The sequence below is a fragment of the Silurus meridionalis genome, chromosome 23 (genome assembly GCF_014805685.1).
Source record: "Silurus meridionalis isolate SWU-2019-XX chromosome 23, ASM1480568v1, whole genome shotgun sequence".
NCBI classification, from domain to species: Eukaryota; Metazoa; Chordata; class Actinopteri; order Siluriformes; family Siluridae; genus Silurus; species Silurus meridionalis.
In genome coordinates, this window is record NC_060906.1 from 9,641,467 (window position 1) to 9,665,120 (window position 23,654).

General features: G+C 37.0%; 1 protein-coding gene across 1 annotated transcript; it reads right to left on the minus strand.

Annotated features, from left to right (window-relative positions):
• Positions 1–1,043: 1,043 nt before the first annotated feature.
• hook1 (hook microtubule-tethering protein 1) lies at positions 1,044–22,301 on the minus strand. Its single transcript, XM_046836692.1, is given in 23 exon segments — positions 1,044–2,865; positions 2,954–3,022; positions 4,199–4,300; positions 4,864–4,964; positions 5,619–5,701; positions 7,013–7,044; positions 7,151–7,238; positions 7,394–7,534; positions 7,615–7,681; positions 8,216–8,303; positions 8,392–8,502; positions 8,711–8,912; positions 11,296–11,436; positions 13,021–13,184; positions 14,423–14,506; positions 15,474–15,536; positions 16,142–16,209; positions 17,581–17,685; positions 17,688–17,712; positions 17,992–18,042; positions 18,129–18,201; positions 20,523–20,608; positions 22,070–22,301. Coding segments are annotated over 23 exon segments (2,145 nt in total). The 5' UTR covers positions 22,115–22,301; the 3' UTR covers positions 1,044–2,709.
• Positions 22,302–23,654: the final 1,353 nt, after the last annotated feature.

The following is a 23,654-nucleotide window of genomic DNA, read 5'->3' on the forward strand; positions in this document are numbered from 1 at the left end:
AATGTTAAGCCTGATGGTGGCCATAAAGCTACCTGATTGGTGTAAACACACATTTTCTCTCCCATTCATGATAAACTTGTATTAACAGATCTGTTATTAATAATGCTATTGAACTTTGAAAGCATTAAAATGTTCTTTGTGCTGTATCTTTTTGGTACATAATGGCCTTTTTCTGTTAAAAGCATTCTATCTTTAAAATAAACAAAAGTATTGAGACACCTGACGTTTCAAGCCGTATGTGTTTTTTTCCCAATTATAATGTACACAAGTTCGAAGGCACACAATTGTATAAAGTGTCTTTGTATGTTGTAGCATTAAATGTTCCCTTTTCTTGAGCTAAGAATCACAAAAAACAGCTCCATAAGGATATAGTGTACATGGGTTGGAGTAGAAGATCTTGAGTGGCCTGCTATTGAGCTCTGACCTCAACTTTACTGAAGATCTTTGGGATAAATTGGAATGATGACTGCACTCCAGACTACACCTCACCTACATCAGTACCTGAGTTTTCTAACATCCTTGTGTCAGAATGATCACAAATCTCCACATGCACGCGCCAAAATCTAGTAGAACATCTTCCCAGAAGAGTGGAGGTTATTATAACAACAAATGGGGGCTGAATGTGGAATATGATTTTCAAAAAGCACATATACATTTTATGGTCTACAAACTTTTGTCTGTTCAATGTATAGAAACCTGCCAGACTTTTGGTACTTCCTGTTTTGGAAAGGCAAAACCAGGTGCTTTGTTTCTTGTGTATATTCAAATGCCACAAATTATATATTTACCATTAAGCAGGAAATATGCTCATGCATACTGTTTTATGACATGACATTTTTTAATTGTATATTTAATATTTCGAGATGTATTTATACATATACTATATATTATACACCAGATAATATATTATAGTTATATATAAATACTCTTATGTAAACAACCATCTTCTTAATAAATAATAATAAAAACCGATAGATAATCATTTATATATATATTTATTTATAAATTAGATTCAGTAATATTAATAAAACAAACAACCAAAATACACAAACATGTCTTTATTGTGTGCATTTATTTTTTGGTGCAGAAAACAAAGCTTTCGGTATCCACAGATTAATTATAACCATTTCTTTTCTTTATTAAGCTTTATGATTGACAAAAACATATAACACTCAGTACTAACGTATAGAACTTTAAAAGCCTACTTTTCTTTTTTTTTTTTTATCATTTTACCTATGTATCATTCAAAGTGTTTTTTTCCCTATTAAAGGATAAAACTCCTATATTCCATGTAATAATAATTGAAATAGAAAGTGAATGTAGAGATTTAAGTATTTAGGAAACTGAACTCATCATTAAGAGTGTAAACTGAGACAATCCAGTGTTTAGTGTTTACTAATCTGTTGTTGAACAACACACACAGGCCTCTTTGCCCTTAACCAGGGTGAGAGCAAAAGTAAGAACCATTGCGGTTTGTACGATACTGGCAGAAACTAAAGTAATCAGGCAGAGGAAGAATTAAAGAAAGGCCATAACATTTCACCCTCTAATAAGGACAAGTGGGCTACGAAGCCATGACCGAGAGCTGGTGATTTAATCCTGATATCTGATACTTTTACACATTAAAGCCAGACTGTTTAGAAGAGCATGCACAACTTCAATCACAGACCAACTTTGTATTAAATAAAGTTATTACGGATATTACATGATATACACAGCTTGTTCTAGTTGAGTAAAGACTGGCTGTAGCACCTACATTTTTTTTATCAGTGTGTCTGAGCTGTTGACTTTTTGTATTTAATTATAAGAAAAGTAGTCATCTTGTAATAATAATTCTTGTTTTACAAAGAGCATTCGGTGTCCAGCACCAAAAATGCATTTTTCCTGAAGCTTTATCCAGATCATTCAATGTAGCTGACTTCATGAACATGCATGGAAGCTGAGAGACTAAATGAAATGTCAATAAACATATGTCTCTCCCTCTCTCTCATATACACACACACACACACACACACACACACACACACATTCAGGGCAATAGTAGTATTCATACTTACAGTATACTAGTACACATTAGCTGACTGCATAGAATGCTACTGGAAGTCCAGTTGAGTTTTTAACATGCATGCTAAACCCATACCAAGCATAATATCGAGATATTTTCTCAGAATTTTGTGTCATATATCAGAACTGTTGATATAAATATAGATATCGAGCCAGTAATACAGCTGGTGCTGCGTGTCATAGGTAACTAATTGCAGAGGCTGTAGATTGTAGTGTGCATGGCAAATAGTGTGTAAAATTAGCTTACTGTGCTTGAGTGTGTATTGTTTCTGTAGTGTTAAGCCTGTGCTTGATTCTTTAAGCATATATTATACACACGTGTGTGTGTGTGTGTGTGTCTTTGTGTGTGTGTGTGTGTATATATATATATATATATATATATATATATATATATATATATATATATATATATATATATATATATATATATACACACACACACACACACATGCATCCACTTTATAAATGTGCACATGTATGTGTTGGGGGTGGTGGTGGTTCTGGGGGGATGTTCCTAAGTGCTAACGTTCACATTATGGCATCTTTATTCAGGAGTCCAGTGTGTTTAAGGTCACTTAAGTGTGCACTTGAAAAAGAAAAAGAAAAAAGAGAAAAAACAGATTTATATCTGGGAAAGTCGAGTCATCACTTGGAGGAGCCGGCAGGCACGTTGATGGACATGGTGCGCCGTGCGTTGGTCACCTGACGTTGCTGGGCCAGGAACGACTGGCCAGGTGGCACCAGAGAATTCGCGCAGCCGCTCAGACGAGATTCGATCGCCAGCTTATGAAAATTCAGGCTCTGTGCAGCAAGCGTTAGACAGAAAGACGTTGATTTCAAACACGTGCATGAATTCCCAATATTTACACGCAGATTGAATCCTCTTTACCTTATTGTACCATGCAGTCACAATTAGTTTCTCCTCGTACTCTCTCAGCTTAGCCTGCTCACACTCTCTCTGCGGGAAAAAAAAGAATGGGAGTTACACACAGACAGAAGCAAAAATCGAAAACGAAGAAAATGTAATTATCTGTACTTTACTAAAGAATTTTCTTTTGGGGAGACTTTTACTCAACTTCAAAAGTCAAATATCATTTTACTCATTTACATTTTGGGAAATCAGTCGTTCCGTTTTTTTTTGAGCGAATAAAAACTTAACTGGTCAAACACGCAGCAAGCCACCAATCAGGATCGAGCGCACGCTCTGTTTTGAACTTCTGATTGGCGCTTGGTGGCATCTACTTATCACCAACATACAGTTCAGCATCAGTTCAACAGCTAACAACAGAAAATTCCTGACTTGAATTTGTCACAACCACGATGGCCTTTTCTGTGCGATTTTTTTGAAGAAGGTTTTGGGCTCATGATAATTTAAATAAAAATCAATCAATGTTTGAGTCATTAATATCATTCTATTAATAGGTCAGTGTGCGGAGAGTAACATTAGTCTTTTTACATGAATTGAGTTTATTAAGTAAAGAGTTTTGTGACAAAAATGATAAAAGGAACATTATATTCATAATAAATCATGTCCTTTGGATACTTAGTATATTTAAAGGCAAATACTTTTGTATTTTTACTCAAGTTTAAAGGGAGCATTTTACCTTGTGTTTCTCTATTTTAACGCGACTACATGGTTTGTGTACTGATTTAGAAGGATATTTTTAAAGGAACATGGATGGCCAAACTGTTATAGTTACATAAGATATTTTTTCCCCATTTATTGTAATCATCTCTTGGATTGTACATTGCTTATCAACAAATTTTCCTACACTTTCACTAATAGTTAAGGCAAAAAAAAAAGCTGCTTTTCTGTGGAGGTAAACTTTAAGACACAGCTTTACCTCTGACTTGGACTGACACAGTGCTGACATTGGAGAATCAGTCCATTAAATGGGTAAAAGGGATATTCAAAAAGGGATGTATTATACATTTCTAATAAGAAAACTAAATGAGGAGCCTGGGAATTAATGATTACTATTGAAATTATAACATCGTAAAACTAGGCTATTAATATAAATCGGTCAGCGCGTCTTTTAGAGTCATGCTGTTCTAGGAAATGAATCAAAACCCCCGCTGACCAATAAGAATCCATAATGCAACAGCAGAATAATAAATGGGGTATAATTTAGACCTCTAGAGTAATTATTCTCTTCTCCTTCTCAGACAACTGGTTCTTCAGGGACTGAATTTCAGCTGAGGCTGGGTTCAGTTTTGGGTCCAGTGCTCGGATCACCTGTCAAACACACAAACACACACACACACACACACACACACACACACAATTTAGTAACGTGGTGTTTGGTAACAAAGGACCTACTCTGCATCAGCAACACTGACTCAATGACAAATAAGTAATTCATAAGAAGACACCCGATGGCCCCCTCATTCATACAGTAGCAACTCGTTTCTAACTAATAAATCATGATCCTACTAAACTGCTATTTCAATTAGGGTACAATATTCAATAATCAAATATTTATCAATTACTGAATGCCTATTTGGAAGCTGGCGGTCTGCACGTTTCTTACCCTCACCACCTTCTTCCATATGGATCAGTTTTCTGTTCTGATCTCAACAAGTCTGGGTGAACTACCAAGTAGGCACCAATCAGAGGCCACATTTTTATGTAGACGTCTTACAAAGTATTTTACAGTATTTTAAAACTACAAAAATACAAAACACGTATTTTGTATACAACATATGAAGCCATTTTCATCAACCTTTCCAAATACAAAATCCTATTTTCTATATGAAATACATGCATCATAAATACTGCTCATCCCTGGGCCTACTCACATTGCGTGCTTTCTCCAAATACATTTTGTATCGGTCCTCCATCGCACGCATGTCATCGTCCTTCTTTTTCAGAGCAGCCATCAGTTCATCCATCTTCAGTGCTGCTGAAGAAAGAAAAGATCTATATCGGATGAGGTCATTTCAGTTCATATGGAGTTCATCCAAAATGAATTGACAATCACACAAACCCACAAGAAGAGTCAGTTTAGGGTTGAAAAACATTATGTGTTTCAACAAACACAAGCTCGTAAAATGTAGAGATGTGTTGATACCACTTGTTGTTGTTTTATATTACAGATATTAATACTTGAATTCTTGAGTATCAGCCAACACTGAAATCCATCTGATATTGTTTCTTTAAAAGAGTCAAAAAAAGAAATCCACCTGCAGCACTGCCACTTACTTAATTATGTAGACATAATTAAGTATAAATATAATTTATATATTTTAAGCCTTCCCAGTTCTAAAAAAAAAAAAAAAAGTATAAAGGTTTGATTTCTTATACAATTCCAATCTGTGCCATTTGTTACTAATCTAAATGACAGTGTTGATCTCTAGATGAATTCTGTATATAACCCAATAAAGTGGACCAATATGAAGTAAAAAAAAAAAAAAAATCATTATCTGTGTAATTTGTTCAACTTTGACTTGTCACAAAACCTTGCATATTTTTGTATGGTTTTGGGCAATTATTTATATTGTAATTTTTAAATATAATTTAATGTCAGAGATCCGGAATCAAACTGTACACTCACAGGTTTGAGATGCATCCGGCTGCAGGTCCTCCAGCAGCTCCTTCTTCCTCATGATCTCATCTTGTGCTTCATTCAGCTGAACCCTGAAAGAACAGGCACAAACAAAATCATGTTGGACATGGAGTTAGATTTGAAGGGTGAGTTAGATTTGGAAGGGTGCTCTCTCTCTCTCTCTCTCTCTCTCACACACACACACACACACACACACAAAAACTAATTTTCCTAACATGATTTCATTATATGTGGCCTGATTAAAAATTGAGGTCTTTGTGTATAAATGGTTAGGAAATCAGTCATATTTGATGCCTTATCCAAGCTTCACCTTTTCGTAGTATGAGATACATTGAAGGCGTTTTTGTGTGTATCAGGGCAGCTGATTGCAATAGGATATGTCTGTTTGAACCAAGCACAACAGCACCACCATCAGGTGTATGCATGATAATAAGAATGGTATAAAGATTATTTTTTATTCTTTTTTTAAAGAACACTTTATTGATCCCAATTGTTGAGCCATTTTAGTTGCTCAGTAGCTCCTGGTTCCATAATCTCAAATGACTGTATAAGACTGTAGAAAGAACATTACTCATAATCTTACACAACAGTGTTTATGTTAGTTCTCACTATCCAGTGTTCTGTATTGTTGTAAAATGTACAATCACACTCTTAATATCAACCAAATGAGAATGGGTTTCCCTTTTGAGTCTGGTTCCTCTCAAGGTTTTCTTCATCATTCATCTAAGGGAGTTTTTCCTTGCCACAGTCACTGATCATCAGGGATAAATACACATCGTTCACCTTAACTGTTAAATTCTGTAAAGCTGCTTTGAGACAATGTCCATTGTAAAAAGCGCTATAGAAATAAACTTGACATTGTTATATCTTTGCATATCACAGCAATATAGGAAGCCGAAGTCAGAGCATAGGACCAGCCCTGTTACATGGACCACTGGAGCAACGAGGGTTGCGAGCCTTGGGCTCAAACCCGTGACAGTTCCGAACAGTAATCCAGAGATTTAACCACTGGGCAGATCTCCTAGATCTGAGCTTCATTTTATGTCGTAGTTGCAGGTCCTTGCATAAGAAACTAAAAATAAATTCCCTAAGCACACAGGGTCCAGTCCAAATTACACAAAAGGACAGACAGCAAACTTCTGATCATGGCTTACGGACTTTAAACAGTGTGAGTGTGTATCTAATAGTCATATTATGCAATCGATATAATCATCCGATCTAATGTCATAACCAGACATCACTTCTACCTACACTGTTACATGCTGTTGTGGTGAACTGGTAAGTTTTATATTCTTTTAGAAGTACAATACGTCCTGATGACCCCAGATTACTGGATGTTTATAAAAAACACTAAAGACAGATGAAATCAAATGAAAACTTACATATGAGCATCCAGCTTCTTCTTTAGATGAGACTAGGAGAAAAAAAATCGATTCAATTAAAAAGATTCAAATGATCTACTGTATACTAAAGACATGAGGATGTACAGACTGTACAGTGTGTTATCGGGGTACACTCACATCCTCAGATTTGGCTCCATGGGTCTGGAGAGCTTTCTGCAAGTCTTCAACCTGCTGCTGTAGCTCAATGATGCTCTCTCTGTCCAACCTACGACAACCACGTTCACCATTACATTTTCCACAATTCTGTATTTGTGCCACAAAGCATTAATAGATCAAGCTACACACCGCCTAGAATCCAATTCCTAATGTGCACATGTGAGTCTAGTTGATTTGAGATGTGTAAGAGTTGCAACACGGTACCTGTTCTCGGTGTCTAGCTCACTACGTGAGCGCCGTGCCTCCTCCAGCTGCATCTGGAGCTCGGCAATACGCGCGTTCTCGGAGTCCTCCTGCTGCACCCGGAGCATCTTATTCTCGTGCTGCAAGCGAATGAACTTCTCCCTTTATACAAACACAGAGATGTCAAACCTGTCCTTCCCGGCAGAACGTACACCACGAATCGGAAACTGATCCCACAATACCTGTACTCAATGGGCAACATCTCAGCTGCCAAGGTGTCCCGGGTCGGACTTCCAGTCTTATACATTTCTGAAGGTCAAAAACATACAGGATTTCCTTATTCTCTGCTGAGTGGAAGCTGAATTCATTTCTGAGCTTTGATTTACAAGGATATATGTCTGATATTTCTCAGTTTATTATCAAGCCCTCATTTGGATCTGGCAAATAGTCTTGCCAGAAATATCGTGAATACGAAATGGCGGTTCTTGAATACCATGACAACGTCATGCTTACATCTCTGTAATAGTGATTAATCTGTTGTACATTTTTCTAAATCCTGCCACTTTTTTCGTCATTAAAACAAGTCATGGTGGCTGCCGATATGATTGTATTGATAGCAGATGGTAAAATTCAACTCTGGTAACTCTGCATGCTAACTGTCAAGCACAGTTAATGAAAGCAACAAATACATTCATTTTTTTATTTCAAATAATAATTTTTTTTCAATACTAGTGTAGTTTGCTTAATCTCAGCTCAACAGTCTTCTGATCCGAGAGCCGTGATGTTTGAGAATAAAGCGATACCTTAGTGATGTTTTTCTATTTACATTCTCTAATGACATACCTGCTTGCAGAAGCTGGTCTTGCTGAGCTTGTGTACAGCGGAGCTCTTCATTGATCTCTTTCAGAGAGTCTCGCTCAATGATGATCCTCTGGTAGATTTGGTAGAAAAGTACAGTACGATCGAACACTTCTAGAAGCTTTGTATTATATAAATCTGTAAGTGATACAAGTTTATACCTCTTTCTCCTTTAATATGGCTTCATGATTTTCCTCAAACTTCTTCATCTCGAAAGCCAGATTATCAGCTCTGCGAGTCTCTTCAGACAACTTCCTGTGAAGCTCCTGGACCTGATTTAAAAATATGTAAATGCCTAGGGTGTGTGTTTACTTGTATGGTGTGTTTATACCTTTCAGAATAAACTTTGGTGTTTTGGGTAGAAATTTTCATTTTATTTATACATTTCTATTAACTTGGAAACAGGAAGTCACAGTTATTCAGCTAAACTGTGTGCTACATGAATATATATGTGCTGATGAGCTACATCCTGCTCTTTACCTGTCTTTTGTACGTTTCTAGCTGGGCACGAGCAGCGTTGGCTTTGCGAAGCTCCTCCTCCAGACTCACAGTGTTGTGCATGTAAGTCATATTCTTCTCTTCCAGAGCTTTCATCTGTCGTCTCAGGTCACCAAGATCCTCCAGCTTCTTCCTGTACGTCTCCACAGAGGCTTCAAGCTTCAAAGCCCGATCAGAGCAGCTCCTATACAAACATACAGTTAGATGTCAGAAGGTTGCAATGACTATATTTCGTGACTTACCAGGTTGAGTCATTTCACGCTGAACAAAATTTTGAATTTTGGTTTTGAATTTTGTATTTATTACTTAATATATTTGTATTTATTTATTTAACAAAAACTTTTCTTTCATGCTTTTTTTTTTTTTTTAACATACAGTGCATCTGGAAAGTATTCACAGTGCTTTACTTTTTCCTCATTTTGTTATGTTACAGCTTTATTCCAAAATTCATTATTTTCCTCAAAATTATACAAACAATACCCCATAATCACAACATGAGACAAGTTTGTTTGAAATCTTTGCAAATGTATTTAAAATAAATACAAATTGTCTGTAGACCTCAAAAACAGGATTGTATCGAGGCATAGATCTGACAGAAACATATGACAGAGTTTTTGGTCCTAATGAGCACAGTGGCCTCCATCATCCGTAAATAAAAGAAGTTTGGAACCACCAGGACTCTTCATAGCGCGGCTACGCGGCCAAACTGAGCGATTGGGGGGAGAAGGGCCTTAGTCAGGGAGGTGACCAAGAACCCGATGGCCACTCTGAAAAGCTCCAGAGTTTCTCTGTGAAGAGTGAAGAACTTTCCAGAAGAACAACTATCTTGGCTACACTCCACCATTCAGGCATATATGGTAGAGTGGCCAGACAGAAGCCACTCCTCAGTAAAAGGCACATTTGGTGTTTCCCTAAAGGCACCTAAAGGACTCTCAAACCTTGAATGCCAATTGTCTATGGAGGAAACTAGGCACCGCTCATCACGTGGCCACTAGCTGTTCCAGAGCGCTCTGGACCTCTGGGCGACGGTTTATCTTTTAACAGGACAATGACCATAAGAACACAGTCAAGATAACAAAGGAGTGGCTATGGGACGACTCTGTGAATGTCCTTGAGTGGCGAGATCTGGAGAGATCTGAGAATGGCTGTGCACCGAAACTCCCCATTTAACCTGATGGAGCTTGAGAGGTTCTGTATAGAAGAATGGGAGAAACTGCCCAAAAATAGGTGTACCAAGGTTGTAGCATCAAACTCAAAAAGACTTAAGGCTGGAATTGGTGCCAAAGGAGCTTCAACAATGTATTGAGCAAAGGCTGTGAATACTTATGTACCGGTGACTTATTTTTTTATTTTTATTTTTTTAATATATTTGGAAGGTTTTGAACAAACTTCTTTCACGTTATCATTTTGGGGTAATTTTTGTAGAACTTTGAGGAAAATAATGAATTTTATCTATTTTTAAATAAAGCTGTAACATAACAAATGAGGAAAAAGTGAAGCGCTGTAAAAACCTTCCAGTTGTGCAGTATTTTGGGAGTCACATTTCTAAAATAATAAATCTAATGACAAATCAAAATATTTAAAAAAAATCTCCCAAACGTGCACATTTGTGGCCTTTGAAGAGTTAGAAATTCTCCAAAATGTTACTGTGCTACTGAAAAGTTTGTGAACCCTTGAACCCTGAATTTTTGGTCATTCTAAAATATTAAACTTGGTCATTTATTTATTGATTAAAGTGAACAACAGATCAACAGGACTGATCAATAGTTACTGGAAACCTTCACTTGCAGTTATTGATGCACAAGGGGGTCACGCCAGATACTAAAAGCAAAGGTTTAAATACTTACACAGACATGAGATTAGTAGGTTCATATACCACTCACAGATATGTAATAAAGGATAACTTTTCTCAAAAAATAAATGACCAAGTATAATATATTGTCTCATTTATTTTATGGGATTTCCTTTCTCTAGTCTGCTTGTGTGAAAACCTGATGATGTTTCAGGTCATATTTATGAATTAAACTACATTTTTAAATGTCCCCGTATAAAGGCTCCCCTCCTCCCTAAGAACACAAAAATAAATAGACGTGGGCTGCAATATAGCTGTCCCCAATGGGGGTGGGCTTGATAAGAATGTAAGATATAAAGTAAACTATACAAACAACTATGCAGCTTTTTAATAAAACATCTACGTAAGCAATTACAGGAGTTGTAGTGGTGGCTGCTGAAGAGTGTGTGGGCAAAATCATGCAGTTTTCAGAGAGTGTGTGGCACATATTCCTTACTGAAAGCAGATTCCCTCCAAATGTAAAAGTTGAATTTCTGTCAAAACATATCTAACTACAGTTAACAATATGGCAGATAGAAACAAAATACAAAAGAGAAGCTGTGTTTCTGTAACTTCAGAGCAAATGGATTCATGGAACACGAGTCATTTTTATGCAAAAAACAAACAAAAAACCATACAAGAACATGTAAGAAACTTCTCAGTGAGTACATCAGTATGATACTGGAAAAAGTCCAATTATTAGCACAGTAAAGATAAATAAATCTCTGTGACACACCTCAGTATATCAAGCTCGTCCTTCAGCGAGCGTGACTCCTCAGCCAGGCTGGTGAGTTCATCGTTACGATGCTGAAGCTCTACCAGCTGCTTCTCCAGCTCCTCACAGTGAATACGGTAATCATCTTTAGCTGCCTCCAGTCTTACAATCGCAAAACGAAACAGAGAAAGCAGAAACAGTTACACACCTTACAGGCACTGCAGGTCACATGTTTTTAGAAAAGTCTGTGTTTCAGCATTTCGGTTTACATTACATTCACTTTATTAGTCCACCGACTTAAAATGGAATCAATCTGTTGGTATTATTGATCTAATCTAAGATCTAATCTTTGGTTAAACTATTTCTCACTCTAAATAGGCGCACACACAAAATGTATACTGTATGTTATATAAGGGTTGACTCATTTACTTAAGTCAGAATCTGGGTTAAACCGGTTCCACAAAAAAAGACGAGCATTTATTAGTCACATATGCATTAAAGCATATTGAAATTCTTTTTCCCATATCCCAACCTGTTCGGAAGTTCGCCAGTCATGACACGAACAGCTTTTTTTAATAATAGAGCATCCCAAAGTGTTTTATTCCTCTCCATTTCATGGCTAGGTTGCTAATGCTAATTTGTTTTTTTAATGGAAACTTTTATCTTTTAACTTTAACATTATGAAAGCTTAGAAAACATGGACATTGCCTCAGGAATGTTCTGGAAATCCAACTTGGAAGACCATTAAGTCGACTCTCCTGAATACTTTTGTGTGTCAAAAAATCAACGGACGTTACTACTGACTGTTGACGTTAAAAAAAAAATATCCTTGGACAAAAGTTTACCATCTCAAACTTACATGTTTTTTAAAGGTTTACTTGGAGCATTAGCTAAACTATTTCCGGTCTACATTGTTACTATAGAAACAATGTTTCATGTTAGGACGAGTGCATTTTTATACAGTATATAAATACCAACAAAGATAAAGACAATGATGTGAAGCACTAAATTTGGGGTCACCAGCATGGTGCCCGTGGGCACCAGGTTGCCCGCAAGGACCACATGAGTTGCCCGCAGGCCTTTTCTAAAAATAGCTCACCATAGCGCCACTTACCAGTGAGCTGCATCAATTTTTTGTTGCTATTCTTTTTTAAATCACACTTGCATTGATGTGAATTGGAAAATGACAATATTAAAATATAGATGACTAGATTTAGAAGAATATCATTAATTATTAATAATAATAATATATAATTAAAGGTAAATTGAGCAAAATACCTCTTTTTGACCAATTATTAAGAATCAATAATTCAACAGATACATTAAATGGACAAAATGGACTGAGACACCAGTTGTATTAAGAACTTCCACAAACTGTTTGCACACAATGGATTAGGATCTTTGGAGGCAGTAGCATTGAATCTTTCCTTCATTTGAACTAGGAGACCCAAACCTGTTGTAGCGAGACAATGCACAAAGCCAGCTCCATGATAATATGTGTTACATTGGATGGAGTGGAAGATCTTGAGTGGCCTTGTATAGAGCTCCAAACCCAACTGAACACCTCAGAGATGAATGTGAATGCTGACTGCACCCCAAGCCTCCTCACCTCACCTTCATCAGTAACTGACTTCTGGACTACTACCACACAAGTGGCTGAATGATCACAAATCTCCACAAGCACACTCCAAGAGCACACTCCATTTTCAGATTGAAAGCTAGTTATATGCGTTAACTCTATAGTACCTGAAGTTCTCTTCTTGAAGCTGTTCTATCTGGAGCTGGAGCTGACTGTGTTTTTTCCCTGATGGAGTGCAGGGATCATCGAAGGAGTCCAGTTGGCTGGCTCGATCCGTCAAGACATCGTTCTCCGCTAATAGGCTATTCTGCTCTTCCTGCAGAATTGCCACCTGTTAACAGGGTCAGAGGTTAAATGAACCAAGAAAATGATGGTTTTTGAAGAGATTGTGTGAGGAGCCGTTGCTGTTATTGGGACGATTTGTTACTGTTCCAACCCATTCTGGAGTGTCACAACAGAAAAAACTATTTGGATAAATTGGTGCACCTCTTTTGCTCTTGGAAGACTTTGATTGGTTAATACAAAACACCACCGGAAAAGTTTTATGCAGTAAAAATTATTATTAACTGTCAGAACAGGATCAGGATATCAGAACAAAAAAAAGTACATGTATATTAGCTGATGTTAACCACAGAATAAGTATTTCCGAGCAGGGTTTGTGTATTTTTTTGTTTTGTTTTTTTAAATAAAAAAAAAAGCTCAGGTTTTGTGAGTACTTCCACAGAGTTAGGTTGGTTAGGTTGGTTAGGACGACACTTTAGTAAGGCTTGGATTAGGCTTTATAGCCATGCATTTGGACTTACCTTTCAGTCACCAAGGGCACGTTTATATCTGTTAAAAATCAGTGTCAGCATTGGGTCAGATTCACAACAGTGTGAGGACGGGATTACAGTGATACTGTGCTCCAAGATCATTTCTCAATAGGCGAAGCCCTAAATATCTCCTCGTTTAGCAACTTTTCGGTCATGAAACAACCTGCAGGTGCACTTATTTGAACGAAACACGAAGATCTAGGTGTATATTCAGTACCTGCATACTCGGGTAACACCCTGCTGAGTAAAATAAACATTGTAGGAACAAACCTGTACTGTTCTCAGATTTAGGTGAGTAAGTTTTTTTTTATGCTCAGCCAAAAGTCAGTGAGGATCAACCTTCACTGTCAGCCCTCTATAGCAAAAACGTTCTCATCCATGAAGGAGAGGGGTTTTGTTTTGAAAATAAATAAATAAATACATAAACATCAGGGCTCAAAGATTCTGTTTCTACAAGTGCTGTGACAAAGGAGGTACAACCACAATCAGCCTTTTTTTATATACTTCATCATGGCTTTTGTGCTGATTTGCTCTAGTGTGTGTTAATAACAAGAGATCATCTACTACATAAACCTAGCATCTGTGAATAAAAGATAATACCTTAGCCACACACAATAGAGAAAGATTATTCAAGTTTTTTTTATTTTTTCTAAGATTTAAAACAGACTCTGTGCTCTCTGACATACATTTTCATTTTTCTTCTGGAAGAAAAAGTTCTGTATATCTTCGTAGCAATGCCTGCACTCAAAGTCCTCACCTGAATGTCAAGCTCTTGACAACGTTGAGCCAGCTCGTCTTTCTCTGCACTCAGCTGGCTCAAGTCCTCCAGAGCTTTCTTCAGCTGCAAACAAATACATGCCATGCCGTGAGCATTCCCAAATCTTAAGACATACATTTCAGAGTCATATGAATAATTATTTCAGAGTCAAATAAAGAATTTCTCCTGCTCTACCAGAGGGGACAAAACACTGGTATACACAAACATACCTGCGGCATACACGGCCATTCCCCTCCCCCATTTGGGACAGTCTGATCACCTCTCTGTGTTCATGCTACCCAAATACACACACTGATCAAACGGATGAAACCAGCTGTGAGGACAGTAAAGGTATGGCCAGAGAACTTTCTTCTCTACAGCAACAGTTTACAGATACTGACTGGAACATGTTTGCCTCACAGGCCACACTGGACTCTCACACAGACATGGACATTTACACATCATCTGTATGTATGTACGTATGTATGTATGTATGTATGTATGTATGTATGTATGTAGTTATGTATGTATGTATGTATGTATGTAGTTATGTATGTATGTACGTACGTATATATGCATGTATTTATATATTTATGTATGTATGTATGTATATGTATGTATGTATTTATATATGTATTTATATATGTATGTATGCATGTACGTACATATGTGTGTATTTATATATGTATGTATGTATGTATGTATGTATGTACATACGTATGTGTGTATTTATATATGTATGTATGTATGTATGTATGTATGTAGTTATGTATGTATGTATGTATGTACGTATATAGTTATGTATGTATGTATGTACGTATGTGTGTATTTATATATGTATTTATATATGTATGTATGTATGTATGTACGTATGTGTGTATTTATATATGTATGTATGTATGTATGTATGTATTTATATATGTATGTATGTACGTATGTGTGTATTTATATATGTATGTATGTATGTACGTATGTGTGTATTTATATATGTATGTATGTATGTACGTATGTACGTATCTTTACCATAGAATTAGTCCCTTAAATCTCTTACCTGATGTTCTACATCACCCTGCGGCTCAGGACCAAATTGGGTCATGGACTCTTTACTCATTAACTGCAAAAATAAAATAAAAAGATGTGATTTATCATTATTTACAATTAGACACAACACAAGCAGATTTTGTTGATTCTTATTTAAAGTTGCTTGGTGGACAAGTGGGTTCAACAATAAGAGGAAGAAAATAAACCCTAAAATCTTTTTGCAACAAAATTTACCTTGGGTACTTGGGTATGAATATAGAAATAAATACATGAAAATTTAAATGTAGTAGATAACACAGTGTAAAGAAAATGTTTATATACAACATGGTGTTAGCATGTAGTTAAACAGGTCCAGCAAAAACAGAGATGCTATATAACAATGGAAGGGTTTTAACAGAGCACTGCAGCTCAGAGCCAAAACCAACTACTACTACTTGGTGACATTTTGCCAGGGAGCAACAACACAATGTTCTACTACATGAACTTTATAAGCTTAGAGAGGGCAACATCGCCATCCCCTCATCAATAATTAATTTCCATTACAATGTATTATTTTAGCTTTAAACCAAAATAAATGAATGATTGGTGCCAAAAATATGCATGCATGATGGAGCTCAAATTTATAGTTTGTCCACCCCTGTATCTTTAAAAATATGTAAATAAATAAACCAAACTGACCTCCTGAATGGCTGTCATGACAACATGCTGCACAGATTCCTCCAGGGTCATTATGATCTGGATATACTCTAAAAATAAATAAATAAATAGTTTAAAAAAATATAGAAAAAAAAAATATGTAAACCCTCACTGTCCTGATCAAACACATAACTGCAGTGATATGTTTTCTTTTCAGTCTGTTTTTTCTCAAGGTTTCTTCCTCATACCTTCTGAGGGAGGTTTTTAATTACCACTGTAAGCACTGAATTCTATCTGTTCCTGTTAATCTGCTTTGAAACAATATCCACTGTTAAAAGTGCTATACAAATAAAATGAAATGAACTCAATTAAATAACACCCAATAAAGTGTTGTGTAATTTTTATTTACAAACTTTTACTATTTTTTTTCGCTGATGGGAATAGTCAGAATAAGGCTCACGTAGATCACAAAGCTGCATCGCGAGCTGCATTTTCTTCTGTTTAGCTTTTTGCTAGCAACCTCTGAGGGAAGATTTCGTTTCGGCACCATCAGATCAGTACGCAGAAACGTGCGCACGCAGACTCTTCTCGGATTTAGAGGATGGCGACTGCATTTAAATAATGATATTAACTTGTTTCACTTCAGGTGATTGACAGTTATATCCAATGAACAATGAGCCTTGACTTACGCTGCCCATTATGATTGGTGAAGTAGTGTATACATTACAATATATTTCCAAAAGTATTGGGTCACCTGAACTTTCCTGCTATATATGGTTCTTTTCCAAACTGTTACCACAAAGCTGAGGCACTTAATCGTACTTTAGATGCGCTATTATAATATTTTGCATTTACTTGAACTTGGAATCCCAAAACCTGTTCCAGCATGGCAATGCCCATGTGCACAAGGTGAGGTCCTTGAAGATCTGGCTTACATGCTTTGGAGAGGAAGATCTTGAGCAGCCTGCTATAGAGCTCTGATCTCATCCCTACTGAACACCTTTGGGATGAATTGGAACGCTGACCGCACCCCAGGCCTTCTCACCTACATCACTGCCTTTCATAACACCCTTGTGTCTAATGAACACAAATATCCATCTGCACACTCCGAAATCTAGTGGAACATCTTCCCAGGAGATTGGAGAGAATGATATGAGCAAATTGGAACTAAATGTGAAATTCAATGCTTAAAAAATCCCATACCATACTTATGACCAGGTGACCCAATACTTTTGGCAATATAGTGTAGGTTTGTTACGGTTATGGAGGCCCCCCCTTCAAGCCCGAGGTCCTCAGCAATCACCTGCTTCACCTATAGCTAGCGCCGGCCCTGGTTCATGGCAATGTAAATACTAGACAAACTCATTTCTATCGAGAGGCACAAAGTTTTTAACAAAGTGCTGATTTACTGAACTACATCATAAATTATTTTTAGACTACATAATAGAAAACAGTAACAGGAAAATGAGTATAACAGGTACCTTGTTTCCGATCACATTTAACTGCACAGCCAAGGATGAGTTGCAGGAGGCGTCCGAGCTCCACGTTGTCAGAGTGTTCAGCCACACGCACTACATCAGGCATGGGAAGCCTGAAATCTGCTGATTCAGGACCTACCCCAAACACACACACACACACACACACACACACACACAAAAGGAAATGATATAGGGATGATGAATAACATTGAAGGAATAAAAATTTAGGTTTAAAACTTGGTTTAAACAATGTTCTTTATGCTAATATAGAAAAAAGAAAAATCTTGCTGCTCTCTGGACGGAAATAAAAGCAGGCCCTGCTGTATAAATGGCAATAAATGTTGCTCAGAAGATTTCGGCTGTTCTGATGGACAGTAATTCTTTTATTGGTTCTTGAGTCGCTCTCAGACTTACCTCGTTATAGAAATCAATGATCATCTGCAGGATCTTCTTAAGGTTGTTCAACTGCAGGGAAACAAATGAAAAAAAAAAGCTAAACAGTATGCCACAAAAAGTGAATAAACCTGCTAGAGGAACGTATAGTAGTTTACCTTGAGTCTCAGATTATCTCCAACGCCGTCCTTAATCCGGGTCAGCCAGCTGTCACTGAACCAGGACGAATCTCTATATATAATAAGAAGTTATAAGAGCATGAAGAATTCTCCTGTGATTTCGACAGCACTGCATTGCCTGTAGTCATTACAGTAATATTTCTTTATGGAGAATGTTTCAGAAATATTGACTAGTGGTAAATATTGTAGCACCTCCATCAAATAAAAACACTGCCACCTGATAAGAAAATCTTAAAACTGTCCATCCTAATACTAGTAATCCATCAGTTAACAGCTGATAACCTCAACAATGATGGAACTATAATGAATGGAGGTTCAGTGTTGGTAGAGTAGAGGATGGGTTCCTATTCGAGTCTGGTTCCTCTCAAGGTTTCTTCCTCATAGCATCTCAGGGAGTTTATCCTTGCTACTGACTCCACTGGCTCACTCATTAGGGATAAACTTGGAGACTAATTTAGAAATGTAAAATGAATATTTGTAATGTATTTGATGTCTGGAAAGCTGTTTTGCGACAATGTCAATTGTTAAAAGCAATATACAAATATACAAACATTTAATTGAATTGAATAGGAGTGGTGCAGTTGCAGGGAAAAGAGGTGGAGAAGGTGGAGGAGTTCAGGTACCTGGGGTCAACAGTGCAAAGTAATAGAGAGTGTGTTAGAGAAGTGAAGAAAAGAGTGCAGGCAGGGTGGAGTGAGTGAAGAAGAGTGATAGCAGGAGTGATTTGTGATAGAAGAGTATCTGTAAAAGTGAAAGGGAAAGTTTATAGGACTGTGGTGAGACCTGCGATGTTGTATGGATTAGAGACAGTGGCATTGAGTAAAAGACAGGAGGTGGAGCTGGTGGTAGCAGAGCTGAAGATGTTGAGGTTTTCGTTGGGAGTGACGACGATGAACAGGATTAGAAATGAGTTTATAAGAGGGACAGCGCATGTAGGACGTTTTAGAGACAAGGTGAGGGAGGCGAGATTGAGATGGTTTGGACATGTGCAGAGGAGGGACATGGGGTATATCGGTAGGAGAATGCTGAGGATGAAGCCACCAGGAAGGAGGAAAAGAGGAAGACAAGGAGGAGGTTTGATTGATGATCCGCTGTGGTGACCCCTAATGGGTGCACCCAATAGAAGAAGAAGAAGAAGAAGAAGAGTATGTTCATGTTAAAGTAAAATACCATTTATCATTATTTATTTCATTAGATGTGTCATTTGGTTGATATCTGACTTACTCTATAAACACATCTTCTGACTGTAAATGTAAACATTTGACAAACCAATTTCTGTTATGAACTTGTATGAGTCACATTTCTTAAACATATATATTGTATGTGCTGTTTTTGGCGAGTCCTTCGAAATGATTCTAAAACTGCACTTAAATTATATTATTATGTATTTTCCTTAATGATGTCCATATAGAATGTATTTAGGAAGCTTAAACCTAATGCGATCTCTGTCAATTTTGACTCCTGAACATAAACAAATAACTATAAATAATATCGCTGTAAGACGCACAATAAGAATGGTTTCGAAAAAAATACTATTTCGAACATTCGACCATGCTGTGACTTTGACCATGTTGGGATCGATTCCAAAATGAAGTTAGTTGATTCGGATTTCGCAAAGAAGAATTTACACAATATTTGTGTTTTGAGGAAACCAACAAGAATTATCGAATGGCAAACTAGCGTATTACAGCATGGTGTGTGTTCATGTTCTTTTGGATTAAAAAAATTATTATATATACATTTTTTGTATTATCAGTGTTTTTGTATCATTAATGAATAAATACATTTTGCCTAAATGACTGACAATAAAGAATGATACATAATTTACACTTAATTCTTACCACCTTTTACTGACACATCGAAGTTCATAGAAAAATACAAGTGCACAATTTGTAATTACCTCATTGTAGTGCCATTTATCTACTAATGGTACTATTTTTTGACAAAACTTGAAGAAAGTGTAAGTACATGAAATTATAAGTAACATCTGAATGACAAAGACAAATTAATCTATTAATTGTACCTTGATGTGACTTTCATCCTGATTGGATCAATTTCAGGATGAAATCAGTTTCTGGTTATGATATTTCCAAATAAATCCTGCAAAAATTTAACTACTGTTCTTAAAACAGCACTGAGGGGAATCTAAGACAAGCACACAGACCTCCAAGAAACACACTTCCTCCGCCATATTAAAGGTTTCTCAGGCAGAGCGGATCCTTGCTCACGTAATAGGATCCTGCAGAATACCCACGATTCAGTGAGCGTTGTGAAATATTTAGGAGGGGAAAAGGCAGTTACTAAAAAGGGTGACTTGGATAAACGAAGAGAAGTGAGAAGAAAAAAAAAAAAAGAAGCGTAAGGTAGACTTACATCTGATGCAGAGCTTGTGCCATAGCTGCACCAGAGGTCAGATCCTCCACTGTCTTACATGGTGCTGCAGTGTTAAAGGTTTGCATCTGAAAGCACATACAAACAAAACCGGATATTCATATCACTGATTATTTTGACGCCAAGAAAGCAAAAAAACCCGCAGTGCATGCAAACTCACGAATTCACTATCATAAGGTACGTTTACATGCGCTCATTTCCGTCGATTCGAACGAATTCAATGCCGCTGCAGATTCCGTTCAAATATTCATTTGCATGTTTATCCCTTAGATTCCCAAGCAAAACATCTGCTTTAAGTGTATGTCGTAAAAAAAATATTATTACTATTATTTCAGATCTACCCCCCCCCCTTTAATTTGATCAACTGAGGTGTTTCCATCTGATTGACGCTCAATTAGATTACTAGCCAATTAATTGGTTGCCAGATTTATTTCACTTTAAGCCAAAAGGAGAAAGATCTAGATGCACTATATAGACTGCACAATAGCCTCCACTCTTTAGGGAAGATGTTACAGTAGGTTTTGTGGGGATTTTTGCTCATTCAGCCAAAGAGATGTTAATAAAGTCTTGGATATGGTCACTTATTTGAGGTTTGAGCCCCAGCAAAGCTGCTACTCTGATCCTGAGCTCTGACCCCAGTTTCCTAACAAGTTGGAATAGTTGAAGAATCAATTTCAATGTACAGTATATTTTACAAGAAATAAAGCTTCTTTATTCTGAAAAGACCTGGAGTGCAGTCAGCGCTCCAATTCATCCCAAAGGTCTTTAGTGGTGTTGAGGTCAAAGCTCTGTAGCAGGTCAATAAAGATATTTCAATGTAAATCAATGTAAACAATATCTTCATGGTCCCAGCTTTGTGCAAAGGTTTGGGTCTCGTAGTTCAAGTGAATGGAAAACGTTACCAGGTTCAACCACATCTGATACAATTGTGTGCCCCCAAGTTCGTTTTTACAGTTTTGAGAAGAACCACATAAATTTGGATGTCCATATAGTAATTCAATTACATTTCTGTTGGGATTCGTATTGAAATGAAAACATGTTGAGTGTGGTTATGGTAACTGGTATCTTGAGAACTTCCACTCCAACCTTCTGAACCCATAATTCAATGGCACAAGCTCAATGTCATACAGGTGTGGGCTTTCAAGCTCAAGTGAAGGAAAAAATTGTAATGCAAGATATGTGCAAAAGAAGAATAAGTGCATAAGGTATGAGAAACCTAAAACTTCTACAAACAGTCTAGAGGTTCTTCTTCAACACATAATGGTTGCTCATGCAGTCCATGAACATAAACACACGAGTTATAACACAAATGTTCCTCTAACCACTAAAACCTACAGGACTTCACTGTGATCACTGAGATGGTGTTGTGTTATAATGTCTCCGCAGAGAGAAATAAACACGCTGCACGACATCCGATTACCTGCGGCAGGTACTGATACCGTCATTGATTTTAAGCTGCATAAATAACCCGTGACCGGAGGACATTCCGGTGGACCGCGCGGATAAATGACACCGGATTTTCAACTTACCCAAATAATCAGGCTCTCACATAACACCGTTTTGTTTAGATCCATCTCTCTCACCGTCGTACGTCGGACATATAGGATGTGTATATGTATTTATTATTATTGTTGTTTGTTTTATTTTATTTCTCCACCCCCTGTCCACCTGTCAACAATGCGCTTCCGTTTTCCGCTATGCTTGACCTCACCTGGAGGCGGATGTTAGCGTCATCAGCGCAGCTCGCGCACTAGTCCTCCGTGAAACGGCTTCGTGAATGAGGACCGGCGCAGCGCACGAGCGCTCTGGCGGAAGCGGATTGGGGGATTGACTGGATCAAAGCGCGCGACCGAGGAGTGAAAAGCCAATTATACCTGGAGATCAACAGATCAGCCAATCGGAATGCAGCACGACTGAAGTAAAAAGTATAAGAAGAAAAAATTATATACGTACATATATATATATATATATATATATATATATATATATATATATATATATATATATATATATATATATGTGTGTGTACATTATGATCATTGTGTTGTCTCCCAACGTTCATCAATGAAACTCGGCCTCACAGGTTCATCACTGTTCCTTCCTTGGACCACTTTTGATAGAGCTGGAAATTCAAGTGTATTTCCAAAATATGTGTTTGGTGCAAAAACTAGACAGTTTATCATCCGAAGAACAACATTCCCACAATAAAAAAGCATGATCTTTCTTAAGGGGTTCTGCTCTTCAAGGGTGACCGATACCAAGTACTTTCAAGATCAAGTATCATCGATATCAATACCGATACTTTTAGAAAAATGTATAAAAAGTTTTAATAAAATTCTCACTGTTAAAAAGGGTATGCAATGTAATATTCTTCTCCACATGAAGTACTGTGATATCTTCATATCTGAAACAATCTGTATGGTATAAAGTATAGCTCTCTGAAACGATTCTACATCGTAGAGATCTTCATCTCTTTCTCAAGCAAGAAGATGGGGGTCTTGTCTGTATTACATCCTCTGCTCTCCTCAGCTCTTCTCTATCGTGCTATATAGGGTGTTTTACTTTTAAATGTTTTGTCATATTTGTGGTGTGGTGTATTGTTCATGTCACATGAAGCTTCATCATTGTTAACTGGAGTGAAATAACTACAGATTATGCTTCTTTTGATTTCAGTCATGATTTGAGCCATGCACTCGAATCCCATTTTAAACCAAGGCTGAATGCGCTCTGACTGAGTGAGCGAATGTTGCCATGATAATTGGTGGAACAGCGGCATAAGATATAGTTCCCATTGACATTTCATATTTAAGTGTTAAAATATTTATATACTGTATGGCGTATTACCATTATTAAAATATTCAAACCTCACTTGTTTAAAATAATAATAATAATAATACGTTCAATATTTCTATTTTAGAATTTGGTACGATGCCAATATAAAAAATATCGATACTTTAAGATCGATCCACCCGTACCTACTTACTGCTCTTCACCTGGGACAGGGTTTTGACTAAAGGAATTGTGCATATAATTTCAATTAAATTTAATATATTTTTTAGAATTAGTGGCCACTTTTTAATAAGAAATATTAGAAGAGAATGTCCAGGCTGGTTC